Raw genomic sequence first — 20,992 nt, 5'->3', positions numbered from 1 at the left:
CCCACTTCACTCTCACCCTGACTCCCTCCTAATTTCTGACAAGCACTACTCTGTTTTCCATTTCTATAATTCTGTCATTTCAAGAATGTTATATAAATGGAATAATATAGTGCTCGCTTTGGCAGCACATATACTAAAATTGGAACTATACAGAGAAGATCAGCATGGCCCCTGCGCAAGGATGACACGCAAATTCGTGAAGCGTTCGATATTTTAAAAAATAATAATAATAAAATAAAATAAAATAAATGGAATAATATAGTACATTACCTTCTGAGATTTTTTTATTCGATATAATGCTCTTTAGATCTATCTACATTGTCGCTTATGTCAGTAATTCGTTTCTGAATATTGCTGAGTAGTATCCGATGGGATATATAGCTTGTTTATTCGTCCATTTAAAGACATCTGGTTTGTTTCCAGTTTATGGTTATAACAAAGCTGCTGGGAACATTCATGTATGGGTTCATACATGTATAACATACAACTGCTGGACTACCTGGTAGTCACATGATTTGTTTTCCCCCAAATAACCCATTTATTTTACATAGGAAATTTGATTTGGACAGAAAATATTAAATATCATACATTATAAAATATTCCATTTACTTTTGTATTAAGTTATCAAGGTTTAACTATGGTAAATGTACCCTCTCAAACCTAGTTGGCAAAAGAGGTGGATAATAAATAACTGACATAGCCAACTAATTGTTATTAAAGACAATTAACAAATGAGAAACCAAGAGGCAGATACCTCTATATAAATCACATCCAAAGGAAATTATTCAAAGACTAGTCCTATGATAGTTATCTTCCTTTTGGTATCACTGCCATACATCCTCAATTTATGAAATAAACCCATAGGAGAATAAGGCTCAGAAGCAACCTATTTAGACCGAAAAAATGAAATGTTGTTTAAGGTAGTGAAGGAAACTGAGGCCTGCTTATTTAGCCTTCATTAGGAACAACTTGCGACTCTTAAATATTTGCAGTAGAGAAAATACACAGCTCCACTTCTAAAGCCCAGCCTATTTATAGTTGAGGCTTATAGGTAAAAATTTAAGAAAGCATGGTGTTCAGCAATAAATTGATTTGTAATTTAGTGCAATTCCATTATCAGTACTGAAAACAACTCAAAAGTGTATTTCTTGTTGACAATGGGTCAACAATAGCATGACAAATATAAAACGTACATTATTACTATTCTAAAGTTTTTGTCATTCAAGACAAATTTGAATACCAAATTAGTTGTCACATTATTACATATTTCAGAAATGACAGCTGTAAAATCAGTTGCTGAATAAAGTCAGATACGGATTTTTTTCTTTTAAAAGAATTAAAACCAGCATAGAAAAACATTTCATTTCATTTGAACATAATACCTTTCCTCGCACACTTTGTGAATTTAGGGCTCCATTCATTTCCTCTGCTGTTTTCTGTTCTATCACTACTGCTGGGTGTGCCTTTGTCTCTTTTGTTTACTTATCTGCTAAAGATCAGACCACTTGATGCTGGTGAGTCAGTTCCCAAGAACAGGGCCCAGCCACTAGATCTGGAATGTAAATAGTGTGAGGACAGGGATGTGCTTTAGGAAGTAGCTCTGTCGCCTCATAGTAAGGAAGCTGCGATGCTGAATCATACATATGCCACTGCAAATTTTCTGAAAGAAAAAATATTCTTGAGGCAAAGCCGCATTGTCAATTGGAAAAAGCTGCCCAGGGAAGGAAGATTATCCACAGCTTCATTTCTTTTGCTGGTGAATTTTTCTTAATGCGGCTCTCAAGACTTCAGTTGGTTGATTCAGAAGAATGAGAACTCTCAAGTAGATACTGCACATTAATTGATATTCCATATAAGCAAATTCCCTGTGGTAGAGCTATGGCATAAGACTCAGATTCTAGGTGCTCAGAGCAGATCCAATCCAAGACTTCAGCTTTTCTTCTCTGTCTTTGCATAACATAGTCACTTTGGTGAATGGTGGAGCATAAAAAGAAACTGAAGAATCATCTCATAAAAAATATCTTCCTGCACTGAGGTCTGTAAATTCAACACAGACACTCCTACACAGATGTAGGAGGCGCTACGACGCGGCCCTGCCTTCCTATGTAGTGCTGCCTTGCAAGAGGGAGCAGAGTCATGATTAGTTTTTTTAAGAAAGTGTCTGTATACCGTTTTACATTCCCAACAGCAATGTCTGAGTGGGCCAGTGTCTGGGTAAGTTTTTTGTATGTGTGTGAGGTTTAAAACAGTAGGATAATGCAAGAAATAAGGGGTGAGAGCTACTGATCAGAGGGAGAATTCTAGTACTGCTGCAAGTGAAGCCATCAAGATTAATTAGTAGAAATGAACTTCAGTTACAGCAGAAGCCATTCAGGTCAAGTCGACACAGAAGAGGAAACATGAAAGATTTCATGGAGCAAAAGAACAATGAGAAAATTGAGAATGTGGATTTGTTGATATTCTTTTAAGAAGTTCCTAGCCAAGAACAGGTGGGCAGCTGACCAGCGAGAGTTAAACACCTGGATTAAAGCTGCACTGGTCATTGCCCTCATGAAAGAGCCTCCATCTTATGGGCATGAGCCAGTAATTGTCACAGCAAAAACTATTCACATATCATCACCAATTTGCAGATGAGGGACTGTGGCACTAAGAGAAGACAACTTGCTCTGAGTCACACAGCTACAAAGTTCCTAGGGTTTTAGTTTTATTTTTGTACCATACCCTTTCAAATGCATATTTCTACAACTGCCCACATACATACGTTAAGTGGCTTTATCCAGCTCTTTAGGATTTGTTTCCATTGTGGCTGTCATCATGACTTACCAAAACCTTGACTCCAGGCTGCCTTTGTTCAGGCTGCTGTAACAGAATGCCATAGACTGGGTGGCTTATAAACTACAGAAAATCATTTCTTTAAAATAAGGTTTTAAAAGAAGGTTATTCTGTTTTTCTTACTTCTTATTTTGATGTGTCATCTTTACTGCCTGTGAGGAAATGCTGTCAATGTTTTACATGCTATTTCCAACACTTAATTTCTCAATTACCTGGAGGCAGGTAAGTCCAAGAACAAGGAGCTGACATATTGGGGTCTGGGGAGGATCCACTTCCTGGCTGCAGACTGCCACCTTCTCTCTGAATCTTCACTTGGTGGAAGGGCAAGGTAGCTTCCTGAGTCTCTTTTATAAGGGCATAAATCCCATTTATGAAGGCTCTACCCTCACAAACTAATGACCTCCCAAAGCCTCCATGCCTAATACCGTCATATTAGTCATGGGGATTAGGATTCAACCTATGAATTCTAAGGGAACACAAACATTCAATCTAAAGCACCACCCGAGAGAAGTTTGAAAAGTTCCTGTTGGTGAATACAATGAACTTTTGGCAGAGTTCAATGGGAACTAGTTAATCTACAAACAAAACCATCAACCAGAGAGCCTGTTACTATTTTCCTTTTGAGGAAGTGGAGGCCTTCAGTATGCGAGGTTGCTAGCAGTTCAAAGGTGTTTCTACAGCTCAGCATCCCATAGCCTAAACTTCTGAGAGCAGAGAGCAGAAGGATAGATGGAACCATGTGAAATGCTGTTGCTGTGGGTCAAAAACTGTTGGCTATTGACAACATCCTGTAGAACAACTCTTTCCATTCAGTAGGGCATTCAGGGAGCCACGAGCTATGAGGTGTCATTAGTCTCTCAGATTCTGTCTTGGTTTCAGGTGCATTAACTGTCTGAAGAGTTGAACACCCACCCAAGTTCAGAACTGGAGGAGCGATTTACTGGGTAGGATCTGGTTGCAAAAGATGGTTGAACTTCAGGCTGGTTCTGCTCAGGCAGACATTTCCTTTCACACAGGCTGATTGGAACTGACGTGCTGAAGACAAGCCAGACTCCAACAAGGACAAGAGAGAAACACTGCTCTTTACCATTAAGTACTTTTTTGGGATACAGCATCATCCTTCCCTTGGTACCAAGAGAAAATGGTTTTAAAAGAAGGTTATTCTGTTTTTCCTACTTCTTATTTTGATGTGTCATCCTTACTGCCTGTGAGGAAATGCTGTCAATGTTTTACATGCTATTTCCAACACTTAATTTCTCAACCACTTGTTGTTTCATATCTGGGAAAGAGACCAGACCAGTAAGTCCTACAGCCTGTGTCAGAGCCCAGAGCTGCTCCTTGTCTTCCTGTGGTTGAGTTCTTTTGTGCCTTGACTGTGCCTCCACGACCCCATGGATGTGCATGCATCTCCCCTGCCCAGCTTGGCATGATCCAGGAGTTGGTGTCCAGGTATCCTGTCCCACATCCTGTCTCCAGCAGTTCCCCAGGACAGCACCCCAAATAGACTAGATTAGTTTAACTGAACAATAATAGTTGTGTGGGCCTAACAATTAAATAGTACTAAGTAGTCAGGATCTTTGTTTTACTAAGTAATTATCATCCCTTTTTGTAGTTATTATCATACATCATAATCTTACAGAGGACTTGGTGTGTGTGTTTGACTCTCAAAATAACCTTGCGAAGGCAATAGAGAAGGTATGATTACCTGAACTTTTAGGTGGGAAAAATTCAAGAAAGTACAGTACAAAGCAAAAACAACACTTCTACTCTTCGTATTAAAGATGTAGAACAGAGCTCAATTGAATGTTATTCTAAGAGATGATCAGATTTACAACTAGCAACAAATGTTTGAGTTAATGACTGTTTTTCCTAATGACTCTAACCAAATAATTTTGAATTGATTATAGCTTTTTACCCTTGTAATTAAGTCTATTAATCACAAATAAGGAATGAGGCTCTATTAGTGAATTATAATTAATCAATCTCTCTGTGACAATGTAACATTATTTTATAGCTGGGTCAAACTAAAGAAGTAAATGTTACTTAATCACCTTTATGAACACAAAAATGTAAGCTCTGAGAGTTCTATGTCCTGAATTTGGTCCTTTATTTCTGAAGATTTAAAACAATATCTACTGCTTCTATGGTTGATATCTGTAAAGATCATTCACTTTTTCTTTATATCTCAAGGATTCTTCTATATTTAAATTGTTACTCATTTACTGATTTCTGACTCTTCCATGCTATTACCTTTGTTACTCAGATTCTCAAGTTTTATAAGCCAATTTTGAAATGCAGCAAAGGAGAAAAAGGGACCTTGACATGGTCAGCTTGACTTCATGTCAGAAGCCATTTCTTCTTTACCCCTACAACCAAAAAAGCTCTAATTCACACCATTTCTCTCTTTTGTAGACACAAAGAGAGAAAAACCATTCAGAAATTTGGAGACATTAAGATATGACAGACAGATACTCTTCTCAAACAGAAAAGACTGTTAGCTCATCTTCACCAACCTACCCAACTACTTTCAAGCAAAAGAAATAATGAAATATTATTAATTGGTGAGATTAAGTAACATGAAAGTAGATCATGATTGAAATAATTCTTAGAGAGATGGAAGGGCTTAAGAGTCTTCACTAGTCATCAATTGCATCGGACTGCATTGAAAAATTGGCAGCTTCACCTGTAGTATTCTTAAGATGGTTATTTTGAATTGGGTTCCTTAAAAGACTAGAATGTTCAGACACTTGGACACAGACATTAAACCAGAGCATAGACACATGCATAGTGTATTGGGCATAGAGGGAAGATTCTAGAATCAGGAGTGAGAAGTTACACCCTGCTCTAAGTCATTCTACTTCTCTGTGCCTCAGATTCATGTCCTATAAATTGGAGGCATTTGGGTTACATGCTCACTAAACTCTAAATGCACTCCTAATCTACTATATAGAAATAGGTTACATACCAATGACCTATGCTGATATAATAATTATATACAAACTACATAGTGTAATCACATACTAACAATCTATATACAATATGCTAAAATTTTATTTAAAATATCTATCCTTTCACATTTTCCACTAAAGAGCTTGACCATTTTTCTAGAAATTATTTTCAGTTTTCTATCCTATAGGAGTAAGAAGTTATTTCTTTAATAGCGAATTCTATTCAAAGCAGAAAATATGAGCAGACCTTGTTTATAGATCTTAGACCTCTGCTTTATTAAGAATTTTATCTCAGTATGAGGGTAAAGCATAGAAGAATTTTATTTATTGCTCCTCTACTATTCTGTCTAAAAGTATTTGAATGACTTTTACCAAGAGGCCCTGATTAAAAAAACAAAAACTAAATTCTTGCCTGGTAGGATTGGGACCAAGGAAGGGAGAACATGGATATCCTGGGAAGGCATCAAAGGTTACATAATGTATGTGTATTCTTAAAGCTCATTTATATAATACAACTTTTGCCTGTAACAAAAATGAAAGTTATATGTTATCTGGGTTATAGCAGAGATGATCTTTATGATTATCAGCCTGAGACACTTCCCCTTCTAGTTCCAAAGGAAGGAAGGAGAGAATAGGGAGGGAGAGAGGAAGCTTAGTACCCTGAGGGCCCTGTAAGCAGCGGCCTTGATTTCTTATCTGGCCCAACGCCAGGGAGCTGCACCTAGAGGATCGGTGCTTTGGCACTAAGGACATGACGTGCATGGGTGGTCTTAGTCGTTCATGGGTAAGTCAGAGGGTCATTTGGGTGGATTTCATTCCTGATATTGTTCGATAGTGCATTTTTCCAGTAGTAAACACTTGCAAATCTTTTTCCTCTCCTAAAAATAAACATGAGGGAAGTCATTCGGCAGAAGAGAAAAAAATTGTTGCCTAGCTTTTGTAATTTAATAAACGTCGTGTATGTTGTATTATGATTTTCACATGAGAGTTAATTAAGTTACTTTTCTTCCTAGTAATAAAAGGATACAATTGTACCATATTTGAATTTTTTTAAAGTGAGCATCAGATCTTATCAATAATACCTGTTGTGTAATCTTTGTAATATGTCTTTATTGTATTCATTGAACTGCAATAGTTTTTTCCTCAGTACTAGTCAGGAATAACGTTCATAAGATTATAAGAACCTATTAACTGGCAGTTAAGGATTACACAAATGTTTACACCTCTATATATACTACAGAATGTTACTTTCACTTTCAGAAATCATCAGACTGCTACCATGATCACGTCTTTTCGAACCTCTGTGGCAGTTTTTGCCCTAATTAACCTGCATGTCGGTGCTCTGGGTACTTTCATAGCTGCAGTATATGAACATGCTGTTATTTTGCCAGATGCAACAGGAAAACCCGTTTCTCAGGAAAATGCCTTGCTCCTTATGAACAAGAATATAGATATTTTGGAGAAAGCGATTAAGCAGGCAGCTGCACAGGTATTTTTATTCTGCTATTCATAATTTATGGGAGAGATGTGAGAACTGGTGGGAGATTGAAGTGTTGGATTGCCTGTGTTACACATGGAGGAATGATTTTGATTTGACTTTGTTCTGAACAGGGTGCCCAAATCATTGTGACTCCAGAAGATGCACTTTATGGATGGACGTTTACCAGGAAAACAATTTTCCCTTACCTGGAGGATATCCCAGATCCTCAGGTGAACTGGATTCCATGTCAACAACCCCGCAGGTATTTGCAGTATCCTAGTTGTTTCTGCAAAAGTGCTGCAATTCTTTAAAATGTGCATATTCACCGTAGTGAAATGATAGGTCCTGAATTATCATGTATGTGGTGTGCATTATTGTTATAAATCATCTTTGTGTCTGTTAGATTTAAACATTGCACTTAGATACCATTTCACAGTCATTTATAATTGAATGCCTTAATTAAATTTGGAGAAAGCAGGATATGTATAACTAGGATCAGAAGCTAAGAGGAAGAGGGCCTCCTGAATACAAGAGGGCCTCCTGAATAAATTAATTTCTGAAGAGGATAGTGCTTGTGTTTGGAAGATATTCCCTAGTTTCTGTTGAAGGTACCATATTTCAATTTCCTGGAGTCTCTCTGGCCTAGAATCTGCTTCCCAGGCAGAAAGACCTCACTAGGTACTTTTCAGTGAATCATAAGACCTTATGCTTTGAAACTTTGTACTTTCCTAGGCTCATAAAGCTAATTTTCCTAGGAAAAAAGCAATCTAGAAACTTTCTAACATAAATTATATTAAACATTTTTATGTATATTTAATATATGAATCCTATTATCTAAGAGGAAGTGACTGACACAAAGTTAATGAGGTCCAGATTGCCCACTTCTCTGCGTGGGCTGCTTCACCTCTCGAATCCTCTCTCTCTCTTACCCTCACACCTTCTCTCTCTTTCACCACAAATTAAGTTTCTGAAATGTTCTATGCCATGTTTTTGCTGAAGGATTATGGATACTACATTTTTTTTAGCCATTCCTGGCTTATTCTGACACTTAGATAAGGTTTATCAGGAAATGGGTATTCTTAGCTCTAAAGTGATTAACTACACCGAGAGGAGAGTGTTGGGCTACACGACAGTGTAATCTTTCCGTCCTTCCTGTTCTGTGCTGATGCTCTTTACAGTGAGAAATTTTCTTTTGTGCAAGTAGAGAGGCTAATAGCTGGACAGTCTTTCTGCAGAGAATTTTTGAGAACTGGGAAAGCTTCTGTTTTTCTCACAGCAGCCACTGAATTCTGGATTTCTTGTTATAAACAACGTATGTTGCAAATTTATGGGCGAATCAAAGATCACACAAGCTTTGGAAGCTAGACAATGTTGGCGGACAGGTTTGTCCATATCGTTAGTAAATACCTCTTTCATAACCTTACAGTAAAAGGAACTGCAACATTTTGACATAAGTTGCATGACATAACTTGCATCATCACCCAATAATCACATTTAATTAATTCATTCAGCCATTATGTGTTGAGCACTTACTATGTGAGATGCTATTCTAGGAATAGGGGATACAGCACATAAGGAAATCTCTGCCCTTCCTGTAGCTTATGAATATTTAGTGGGGGAAAATTGTAAACAAACTAACCTACTGTACAGAATGTTGTATGGAAATCAGAATAATGGGGTGCTTGGGTGAGATGAAGTATAGGACCTATTGTAGTTATTCTTTTATTTGGATTGATTAGAGGGCTTTGAGTGAGTATGACATCAGTGCACTGGCAAGGGAGAGAGATTATGAGGTGAGATCAGAAAGTGCCATGTTGTGGGGTGAAATAGATCATGTAGGGTCTTGAAATCTATATAAGAATTTTGTTTTTTCCTCTGGGTGCGATGGGGAGGCATGGAGGGTTTTGAGCCACAGAGTGACCTATCTGATTCATGTTTCAAATCGGCCATCTGGCTCTGTATTAGGAAAAAACTAGGAGGGCAGTGGCCAAGCGGGCAGACCACTTAGGAAGCTAGTGTAGTCATCCTGCTTAGGGCTGCTGGGACTGGAACTAGGATGAAAGTGGTGGAGATGAAAAGAAATGGTCTGTTTATGGACATGTTTTAGATATGAAGGTGACAGGATTTATTGCCAGAGTGTGGGGATATGAGAGAAAGACAAGCATCAAGAGTGCCTCCCAAGTTTTTAGTCTGAGCAACTGGCAACAGGGAATTGCCATTTATAGATATAGGGAGCACTGGAGGAATAGAAAGTCTGGGATGGAAATTAGGGTGTCAATTTTGAGTATCATAGTTTAAGCATCCAGGTGGAGGTGTCAATGAGGCAGTTACATATGCAAGGCTGGTATGAAAGAACAAGGTCAGGGTTAGAGATGGAAAGTCAGGAGTCAGAATACAGAAGGCTTTTAACAATATGATGGGTCCACTATGGACAGAGTTAGAAAAAGAGAAGAGATCTAGAAAATTCCAATGTTTAGATTCAGGAGAGGTGAGGGTCCAGCAAAGGAGAATGAAAAGAGCTGCCAGTGAGTAGGAGAAAGAGAGAGTGGCCCAATAAGCAAGGGGAAATGTTTCCAGGAAGAAAGTGTAATTAACTGTGTCAGCTGCTGTATGTAAGTAGTGTGAGATCCAGTAAGATGGGGAGATCACCAACGGTGTTAGTAAGAGTTTGTCTGCTGGGATGATAGAAATGAAAACTGATTTGAGCGCTTCAAAAGAGAATGGGAGAGGAAAGGCTGGAGACAGCAAGATGGACAGCTCTTTCTAGGAGGTTTGCTATTAAGAGGGAGCTGAGAAATGGATTATATTTAGAAGGGCATGTGGGTTTAAGAGAGTATCTTATTTTTTAAAAGATAGGAGGTACTAGAGCATTTTTGCATGCTGATGGAATGATTCAATAGAGAGGAGACAACCAGTGCTGCAGGGGAAAATGAATAATGAGTTGCCAGAAAAATAGATATGATGTGGAAAAATTAATCAAGTTCAAGTAAAATTTGTGGCTTTTAAAATATGATTTTTCATGGATAGTTTTTATATTGACTTCCACTACACTTTGACTCTTACTGTTATTATTTCTGTATGAAGTAACTAGAAGTTTTTGAAGTTGAACTCTCTTTTTAAAAAAGATATAATTGACATTGACCGACATTGAGTAAGTTTAGGTGTACACCGTGTTGATGTGATATATTCATATATTGCAATATAATACCACCATAGCATTAGCTAACACCTCTATCATGTCACATAATTATCATTTCTTTTTTGTAGTGAGAACAGTTAAGGTGTAGTCTTTTAGCAATATTGAAGTGTATAATATAGTACTGTTGACTATAATCACTACACTGTACATTAGCTCTCCAGGACTGATTTATCTACTAGTTGCAAGTTTGAACCCTGAAATAACATTTCCCCAACTTCCCTACTCCCCAGCTTCTTGTAGGCACTATTCTACTCTGTTTCTATGAGTATGACTTTTTTTAGATTCCACATATCAGTGATATCATACAATATTTATGTTTCTCTGTCTGATTTATTGAAATGTCCTCATTAAAATTTGATTCAGATTTGGTCACACACCAGTACAAACAAGACTCAGCTGCCTGGCCAAGAACAGCTCTATCTATGTTTTGGCAAATATTGGGGACAAAAAGCCGTGTAATTCCTCTGACTCCAACTGTCCTCCTGATGGCTATTATCAATACAATACTAATGTGGTATATGATAAAGAGGGGAAGCTGGTGGCACGATACCATAAGGTAAGAGGGGCTGAATATGTGAAATGGAGCCTGCTTTGGGGGCAGTGAATCCTGCATTTAGGGGTATGAGCTCCATTCCCTACTTCATATATGTTACCAGAAAAATTTTTTTTTCAAGTGAGCAGTATAGAAAATGACATTTCAGTAAAAAACTAATCTGGAAAAAAATGTAGGCAAAGACCTTTTAGAAAAGTGTTGTCATAGTCCAGGATTGAGAAAATGTTTCTATATATAAAACAAGTAACTTTAATATTGACACAAAATAGACTAGAGTGACTGTAACCTGGATACCATTTAATATTGAAATGATACAAAGATGTTTCCAAATTGTATAAATCAGTTTCAAGGAAGTTAATTTCTGTTTCCTATCAGATCACAAAAATGATCACTCTATTTTCTACATCACCTAATTTAGCCTTTTATAGATTTACGGTCAAATCATAGCATTTTTACTTTAAACTCTGAACTGAAACAGTAAAATAACCATAAGCCATAATTTTATATTAAACTGGTCAGGGAGAGAGCCTGGCCTTTTAAATGGAGCTATGATGTCAGTGTGAATTTTCCTCTTTTCCTCCCATATTTTTTCTAAGCATCTTAAATTGCCACTTCAGAATCTTTTGTGTAGAAAAATTATTTCCTGCAACTCCCAGTTAAAATAGAAATGTTAGTCAAGAGGAGTAATAGTATCAAATGTTTTAGATTATAATCCTCTGTCAGAAAAAATTTTTAACATGAATCCTCAATATATCTATATTTATTTTTGTGTTCATAAATAAGATACATAACTTTCAAAAATTTTCTTCATAAGCTTGTGGGTTTTGACACAAAGCCTCTTTGGGGAAACTTCTCTTCAGATATAATTAAACTTTCATGTTCTCAAAAATGTGTTTAAAATTGGAAATAGAAATATCAGGTCTTCCATTTTCTTGTCTTCAAGACTGTTTGAATTATTAGTATCATTTTTAAATGCACTTTGTTTGCAAGCATCATCGCTAGCTATTCTCCCATTTTGTAAGTGCTGATTTAGTTAAATTGGTAGCATAGTAGGTCCATCCACTGAACCAGGCTCGGGTAAACTGCAGGATGGCGCAGTGCACTGAATGTGGGCCCACTAGCCAGGAACCTGTGGTCGTCCTGTGTAAGCTGAGGAGCTCTCAGTCACCCCTCAGGGTACCTCAGAGACCATTGTGTCCTCTGACCTCTCACATAGGGACTGAATAAGAGTACCTTTGTTGATCCATTGTTAAAACACTACTAAAAGTTCAATTTCTTTTTTATTTTTTAGGCAGAAACGTAGAGGGGAATTTTAATTCCCATCCCTTGGCATTCCCTACTTTGAAGACTTTTGTTAAGATGGCCCCAATTATTGTATTAGACTAGGTTAGTTTTTCAAGTTTACCTGAAGGAATCAGGCAGAATTAAATAACACATTCATTTTCAATAGCAATTTTGAAAGCTGGGAAGAGTCTCTGAAATTACTTTGGATGTGACACTGGAGCACCTCTTCTATTAACAGACACTTAGTGCATATCTTTGGTTTCTAGGTATCAGGGATTCAAAGGACAATAGTGCATATTATTTTTCTTTGAATCCCTGATACTAGAAACATAAAAAAGAAAGCTTCCTCAGCTTTCAAGAAACTTTTGAAATTTTTTTCTCCAAATTTATAGAGATTGAATAGCTTTCTCCAGAGATAATCCATTTAAAACATCCATCCATATGAAATATTTTATACTTTACACTTACATGATGCAAGTGCCCAATATTGCATCACTCCTATCTTTCCAAAATAAGCCCTTGTTGGTGGGAAATGCTTTGTTAAACTTGTTTCATAGGGATAGACTGTTACTTAACCACTCCTGGCCTCCAAACCTACATCTTGATCCTCTAAGGAACATAGTCTTTGGAATTTATGTGAAGGTGTTTGACTCCCAATTGAGGGTGGAGGCAAGTAGGGAGGGGGAAAGAGAGAGAGAGAGACAGAGACAGAGACAGAGAGAGAGCAGGTGGGGAGGGGTGTAGGGATGGGGGGAAAGAGAGAGAGGCTGTATTTGTCCACATTTGCCTTGGAAATTTACTTCTAATCATCAGATTCATTCACTTCCTACAGATTTCCTCTTGTTGACCGTAACCAAGTCTATTACTAAATTCTGAGGGCTTTGATGAGTCATCTCTGCAATAAACAAACCTTTTCTGATTTTATCCTCTCCATTTGTCGTAGTACCACCTCTACTCAGAGCCTCAGTTTGATGTCCCTAAAAAGCCAGAGTTGGTGACTTTCAACACCACATTTGGAAGGTTTGGCATTTTCACATGCTTTGACATACTCTTCCATGATCCTGCCATTACCCTCATAGAAGATTTCCAGGTGGACACCATCCTGTTCCCCACAGCTTGGATGAATGTTTTGCCCTTTTTGACAGCTATTGAATTCCACTCAGCTTGGGCTGTGGGAATGAGAGTTAATCTTCTTGCAGCCGATACACATAATGTTGAGCTAAAAATGACAGGTAATTCACAACCAAATGAGGTTCGCACATTATACTTCTAAATGCAGAGAGACTAATGCCTCAGATAGGACTTGTAATAATTTTTTGCTTCTATGTTGCGACTCCTCACTATGTTTGTCATCCTTTCACAACAAAAGAAAGGCTAGGGCTTGATTCCTATAGCTGTGTTTGTGTTAGGTCCTTTATGTGTATTATTTCATTTATCTCACAACTCATGAGATGAGGATTGTCATCTCACTTTTATAGATTAGAAAACTGAGACACAGGGGATGCAAATAACATGCCAAAGGCTGCCAGTTAGTAAGTGACAAAGCACAGAACAAGATTTGCTCTAACACTGGTGAAGGACAGAGGAATGTGTTATTGACATGTTGCTATGTGACAAATTATCCTAAAAGGGAAAATAGTAAAAGTGGCTTAAAATAACACACATGTATTGTTTCACATTTTCTGCTGATCAGTAATTTAGGGTCAGCTTACCTGGGTGGTTCTGGTTTGGCATGTCTCTTCAGGATACATCAAGCTGGTAACTGGGCTAGCAGTCATCTGTAGCCTTGACTCACTGGCAAGCCTGCTTCCAAGATTGCTGCCTCACGCAGCTATCGACAGGATCCTTAGTTTTCCAGGGGCTACTGGCAGGACACCTCCATTTCTTGCCAGTTGGGCCTCTCCAGAGCGTTGTATGATGTCTCCTCATGACATCTGACTTCATCCAGAGCAAGTGAGAAGAGAGAGGGCAAAAGCAAGACAGGGAGGGAGGAGAAACTACATCACTGTCTATGACTCGTCACACAGCATCACTTCTGCCATGTGTTCTGTTCAGTAGAAGTGAATCACTGAGTCCATCCAGCACTCAAAGGGAAGGGAATTAGATCTACCTCTTGGAGAGGAAGTTGAATGTTGAAGGAAGTTTGGACAGATTTGAAAACCACCACAGTGAGGAACAGGAGAAAATTCAGCATCTCCTTTCCCTACGTTTCAGGAACTCCCAAATACAGAGATTCTTATATTTGGTTTAATTTTCCATCCTGCTAATAAATTATCCTATTATAGTCAAAGCTTATTGACATTTTGAGACCCTTGAACATCTATTTTAATTACCTCCAACAGAGAATAAGAGGAGTACTTAGTGTCCATTGTAGCTACAAGCCTGTGTTCTGTCTCACTGTGGTTACTGTGGTGACATGATCACATGCCCAATTCTAATGGTAGTGTTGATTTTGTTTTTGTTTTAAGAAGACTCATCTTCTGTTCACAGGCAGCGGTATCTATGCACCACATTCTCCCAAAGAGTTCTACTATAACATGGCATCCGGCACAGGAAGGCTCCTCCTCTCAGAACTGGACTCGCATCCCCGAGCCTCTCCTGACTACCCACCGGCTGTGAACTGGAGCGTCTATGCCAGGACTATCAAGCCATTCCCAGTACAGAAAAGCATTTTTGGGGGATTGGTTTCCCAGGATAGGTTCAACTTCACAGAACTTTTTGAAAATGAAGGAAACCTTACAGTCTGTCAAGAAGATCTCTGCTGCCATTTAAGCTACAGAATGGCAGGAAAGGAAAAGGATGAAGTGTATGTTCTAGGCGCTTTTACAGGACTTCACGGCCGAAGGCAGCAAGAGTACTGGCAGGTAATCTCAGCTCAAGTGAAAGGGAGTGTTTAAATGTCAGTAAATTTAGGGTTAAATTTTCATATTTGCCCCAAGGAACCAAGTGCTTTTTCTTGTCATAACTCCATGCATTGCCAATATTGCATGCATGCATGCATGCACACACACACACACACACACACACACACACATACACTTTGGGATTAATTGTATTATATTAACAATGGGAGTTAAGCATAATCTGATTTCTTCCTTTGAGCATATTAAAAAGATATTATTAACCTGACCATTATGATTTTCAATTTGACTAATCAACTAGTTTATATATTTTAGTGAACTCCAGTAAGACTCCTTAAGTAACTTTGCTGACATATCTGAACATAAACAGTCTTGTTTTAACTTTTAAAACCAACAATGAGTAGGGATACCACTTTTATCTTAACTTCTCTTAAAATCTTATGTCCTGTTCATTTTATTCCCTTCCATGATAAATATTTAAAACACTAACTTTTTACATAATGTTGGCTATTCATTTATATTTTCTTATACTCTATGCCCACTGCCTTCTCTAAAGAAAAGAATATGAAAAAAGACATGGTCAACATCTGAATCATTATTTTAGCTTTAGTACTACTGTTGGCCGAAGGCCTCCCCTCTCTTGGGCCAAATGCCATTCTCTGACATGCCACTAATGGCTTAAATCTAATTTTCTAAACTGACTTCTTTCTTTTGATCCACTTGTTACCCAGGAAGTGGGGTCAGTTCTCAGGTCATTTGCCATTTCCAATAAAGCAGGTGATTTTAAGAAACATAATCTAAATCTCTTTATCAAATGGAGAAAATGTGTGCTGTGTGATGGCTTTAAACTGGGTCAACAGTTCAAATACAAGTAACTCAGATACAAAGCCTTGCATTTTATTCGCACCTGTCCCACATAGGTATGCACAATGATGAAATGCCAAACTACTGATAGGACAACTTGTGGAAAGCCAGTGGAAACTGCTTTGACAAGATTTGACATGTTCTCCCTCAGTGGCACATTTGGAACAAATTATGTTTTTCCTGAAGTGCTACTTACTGACATTCATCTGTCACCTGGAAAATTTGAGGTAGGAGGATTTTAAGATTATTTTCACTTTATCTGTTTTCTGAAGCTAAGTAAAGCAGGATACAGCAATTGTATTAGTTAACTTTTGCTGTGTAGCAAATTTCCTCAAACTAAGTGCCTTTAAACAACAACCACTTCTTGAGTCTTATTTTGAGGTTGGCAACGTTAACTGGACACAGCCACGCTGTTCTTCCAGTCTGGAACAGGTGTAGTTGACCTTGGCTGGGCTCACCCATGCATCTGCCACTAGTCCGTGGGTTGGCTGGAACTGGCTGGTTTTTGACTGCCTTGTCTTGGACGGCTGGGGTGACTTAGGTCATACTGTCCCTGTGGCCTCACATCTTCAGCAGCCTTGGGGTTATTCACACGTTTGTGGAAAGAGTCCAAGAGCACCAAGAGGAAAAGCAATGGGCAAATTCTTTTCAAGTATCTGCTTGTACCCTGTTTGTGAATGTCTCTTCAACCAAAAGCAAGACACATGGCCAATGTAGATTCAGGGCAGCGGTAGCTTTCTCAAGGGAAGAGTCATAAAAATCACACTGCAAAAAGGCACAGATGAAGGAGGGGAAATTGTGGCCACTTTTGTGGTTTTCTGAAACTAATTCTAAAATGATGATGCTTCATTTGAATAGCACAGTAAGATACCTAGAGCCTGTGGGGTTGAGGCATCATTCACTGAAGAATGTTTTTTATAGATTTTTAAATTTCATTTTATCACTTGTGGAGACAGGGAGATAATAAGATGTTTATTTCACAAATTATACTGTCTGTAACAATTCACAAATTCAGTTGGTCACAAATTAGAATTAATACACTGCTGGCTTATATCTGCTAGTGCACAGCACATGCACACACACATACGTGTACTCCAGCAGTCTGAATCTTAATGTATTCTCTGAATTATGGCAAAGAGTGGGAGGGTTCCAGTAACTTGAGCAAAATCAGTGTGTTTTCTATGAAAGAAAATAGGATTTATGTACTTCATCTAAGACATTAAGCAAGGAGGTCTTTCAAATTGTAGATTGCTTATTTTCATATATCTGTGTCTACCTATATCCTTAGGCAAGGATATGTCATATTTATAAAAAATTGTTTAATTCTGTGAAACAAACAGTTAACATACAATATAGCCTTAAGTCTGGGAAACCCAGAGAACAGGAATCTTGGCTTAAATGCCAACCACAGAAAATCATGATCAGATCTGAAATGAGGAGTCTGGAACTGAAATCTAGTAGTCGAAAGGTGGTTCGACTGGTGCAGAGAAGCATAGATGAATTGAAAATATCTTGGATTATTTCAAGGAAGTGAGAGAAGGGAGAGCAAGATTCATATATGTGAGCTTTGGAAAGCATATGGTCTGGTACTATTGGTGCACAGTATCTTATGAGCCCTGTCATTGACACTGAGTACACAGTCTAGTTTTCCACATAATATATTGACATTCCCACCTGCCATGTCATTACTCATAGAAATGTATCTCCTTGAGGAATTATCCCAGAGAGTTGCTGAGCATTTCTCTCACAAATGCATCTCATTCACAGGAGAAAGACAAAAAAACTGCTAGTGTTTTACAGACCAGGTGAGAGTTCCAGAGCCAGAAATGCCATTTCACTGTCACTATGAATCACATTAGATTTGTATATTTGGATAAAGTTGGAGGGTGATAGTTGATGAGGACTTGAGAGCATAAAGAAATTAGTACTTAGCTACCTCCTTTCTCTGTTTTAAATTTTTTTATCTTAAGTGCCTTCAGGCAGTTGGGAACAGTTAGAGAAGGTTACAAAAGAGTAAATGGTTGAGTCCTTACCTCTGTAGTATTTGTAGGTCTCAACTCTTAACAATTCTCAGGTCCTGTGCTGTTTCCTATCTCTGGGCCCTGGCCCCTTATTCTTGGATGGAAGGAAAGAGGGAAAGGAGCGATTGCACCTATTCTTTAAAGTAGGCACTTACAGTCTGATTATCAATTGGATCATGTCTAATCTACTCCAGCTCACTTGCAGAAAGAGAGAAAGAGATATAGATTGTGTTACTCCCCAAATTATGAAAGAGGCATTGGGCTGGTGGCAAGCAGGGTTTTGGTATAGCATTTCATGGAGGCCAGGGAGCTAGTCGCAGTTTCACAAATATGGATTCTCCATGGCATGACTTTCCTTGAAGTTTACCAATTCTAAGGAACAGACACAACTGACTTCACAAGATGGTTAAAAGAGGCAACCAAATTATCATTTTTTAAATATAGATTCACCTCATATGTCATCTCAAGAAAGCTCTCCATCGCTGTGTTCTCTCAAGTTCCAGTGATAGACCAGAAGTTTGTTTTGTGAGCACAAAATTACAACAGAAGGGGCCGACTATTCACAGACAAGATGTTCATGAAGCTATGGTAGCTTGAGGCAATGTGCTTCTCCATAGGGCTGGTTATCTAAAGATCATGCTGAGTCAGGGAGCCTGCTTTCCTCAAAAAAAGCGAAATGAACAATAATCAATTCTTGATTTCTTTTTTTAGTTCTTTCTCTAAAGACCTTGCTGGTCCTTTCATAAACATATTGCCTCTAGAAAGATGAGATACAGTATTGCAAATGACAAGTTTTTTACATAACTTATGTTGGCAATATCTTCTTGAGGATTTCCCCATTTTCCTTGACTTATGGACTCTCCAGGAGCAAATATTTCCACATTATCTTAGAGGATCACTTCTGTAGAGATTTCAACACATTTACTGAAATTTTAAAATCATTCTTCTGCCGATAATACATATTGTAATCAAGCTGACTATGCTTGTCTCACTTTTTTCTTTAGGTACTAAAAGATGGGCGTTTGGTAAACAAGAATGGAACATCCCAGCCTATCCTAACAGTGTCACTCTTTGGGAGATGGTACAAGAAAGACAGGCTGTCCATCTCAGGCAAAACCAACAAGTCAGCAACAACTTACCTGTCAATATCCACTTTATTAATGATCTTAGCTTTACAGTATATTGTGACTATCTAGAGCATCTCTTTATCACATTCATTGGTGCATCACGTATTTTGCTAAATGTGTTTATCAGGTTCCCAGGTTTACTAAGAAACTTTGAAAGGCTATCTTAGCAGTGTAGACTAATGATTTCTAAATTTGTTCTTTTCTCTTAATACTTAAAAGGGTAACTTTTAAGTATTAAGGATATTTGAGGCCTTTTTTGGGCTACTCTGAAATGTTGCAGTGTAGTGTAGTAGAAAGAACACAGGTATTTGGGTCAGATAAATGAGAATCAAATCCCAGCTCTAGCTTTATTTGCTGTGTGACTTTGTCTACTTGTGCTCAGAGTAAGCAGAGTAAAGAGATTTGATGCTCCTGTAAACATAGCTACAGCCTTTGAAGAGAGCAGTAGTGATGGGAATTGAGAGGTTGATGACTGAATTCTATTTGACATTTAAGATAATTAGAAGCCATCTAGTTTCCTATGCTAGTGATTTGGAGGGAAATCTGCTTTCCAATCAGGTGGTAAGAGTGAGTTTTATCTGCACACTGAAAGTTGTTTTCAGATGCTCTAGAAGAAATGGTGGGCAGTCCAGGTTTGTATCAAATGTTACCTGGCCCAGAGCATTAATAACCCTAAGCTCTACCACCTCAAGGTAAATTTAACAGGCAAAAATCCCATAACACAAAGACCATGACTGTTAATAGTGACACTGTTTTCAACATTGAGTAGTCTACTTTTTTCAAAATACATAGATCTCATGCTACCTGAAATAGTGGTATATTTGTTACTGATCACTTAATGCAGATATTCTTAAAATTAAAGAAATGACTTTAAATTTTCAGATCTTTTTCAGACTTTGTACATCCAAATTATTTTGTCTAATGCTCTCACATTAAAAAATCATAATTAAAGCATTTATGTTTTCTTTTTTGTGTATTGTAGTATATCTACTCTTAATGGACTCAATCTGAATATTCTATTAACATGCAGTAGGAAATTAAAACTACTTTTATAATCAAGTGGTTACTGTTAAGAGAAGGGATACGGAGGTTGTCACATTTTGTGTTTAATTTTAATCTTTGATATTACAAATGACAAATAAAACATTTTAAATGATTGCTAATTATAAGTCTCTCAAAAATATTGTTTGAAGTTAAATTCCCCAAGGTTGATAAACTAATCAGTAATGAAATACTTATCTGCTATTTATTTGGTCGAAGTCCAACTGACTCAATAATGTAGTATCTACAAACAGATGGAAAACAGTTACCTTTGTTCTGTGAAACACCTTATATTTCATGTTATAAAGACAATCATATTTGATATATTTACCACTAAAGGGAGTTTCTAGAACAGAAGTCATGCAAATTTACCTTTGATATGTTTCTAATGTATAACAGATTGTCTGGAACAAAGGTGCTGATTGAACTGATAAAACTGTTAAGAATAGACAGAATGGGTACCCAAATTAAGTACCTCCTCTGTATTTGTGACAGAATAGTTATATAGGTCTTACTGGATGAAATACAAATATTTCTTTGGCCAGACCACACCTCCAATATGACCATATATGAATTCAAATTGAAGTATCTTACTGATGTACAGAATATATCGTGAATTAGAGCACTGTCGTCTGGAGATCACATAAAAACAATTGCTTATAATGTACTCCTGCTGGGAGACATCTAGTAAAAATATGCTATGCTTCTGACTACATGAAAACAGAAGTAGGAAGTATGTTGTTGGAGGGCAGATAGGGTGCCTTACTATCAAGTCCTAACTC

The 20,992-nt window shown here is 37.7% G+C and overlaps 1 protein-coding gene and 1 non-coding gene across 3 annotated transcripts; both read left to right on the top strand.

The window, feature by feature from the left end:
* The first annotated feature begins 109 nt into the window (after positions 1-109).
* On the top strand, positions 110-216 carry LOC118967809 (U6 spliceosomal RNA). Its single transcript, XR_005055042.1, has one exon. It is a non-coding gene; the product is annotated as a U6 spliceosomal RNA (small nuclear RNA).
* Positions 217-4,130: 3,914 nt separating this feature from the next.
* VNN2 (vanin 2) lies at positions 4,131-20,332 on the top strand. 2 transcript variants are annotated; one of them, XM_017660263.3, is made up of 8 exons: positions 4,131-4,281; positions 7,041-7,269; positions 7,392-7,522; positions 10,823-11,015; positions 13,240-13,528; positions 14,787-15,160; positions 16,078-16,248; positions 19,047-20,332. In XM_017660263.3, exons 1-8 carry the CDS (start codon positions 4,259-4,261, stop codon positions 19,236-19,238), a joined length of 1,602 nt encoding a protein of 533 aa, XP_017515752.3. In that variant the 5' UTR covers positions 4,131-4,258; the 3' UTR covers positions 19,239-20,332. The 2 variants fall into 2 exon arrangements, with proteins under 2 accessions (XP_017515752.3, XP_017515753.3); XM_017660264.3 differs by lacking the exon at positions 4,131-4,281 and adding an exon at positions 6,414-6,564.
* Positions 20,333-20,992: the final 660 nt, after the last annotated feature.

Source organism: Manis javanica, chromosome 13 (assembly GCF_040802235.1).
Source record: "Manis javanica isolate MJ-LG chromosome 13, MJ_LKY, whole genome shotgun sequence".
Taxonomy (NCBI): domain Eukaryota; kingdom Metazoa; phylum Chordata; class Mammalia; order Pholidota; family Manidae; genus Manis; species Manis javanica.
The sequence above is the reverse complement of the archived record's forward strand: the minus strand, read 5'-3'. Positions and strand labels throughout refer to the sequence as shown.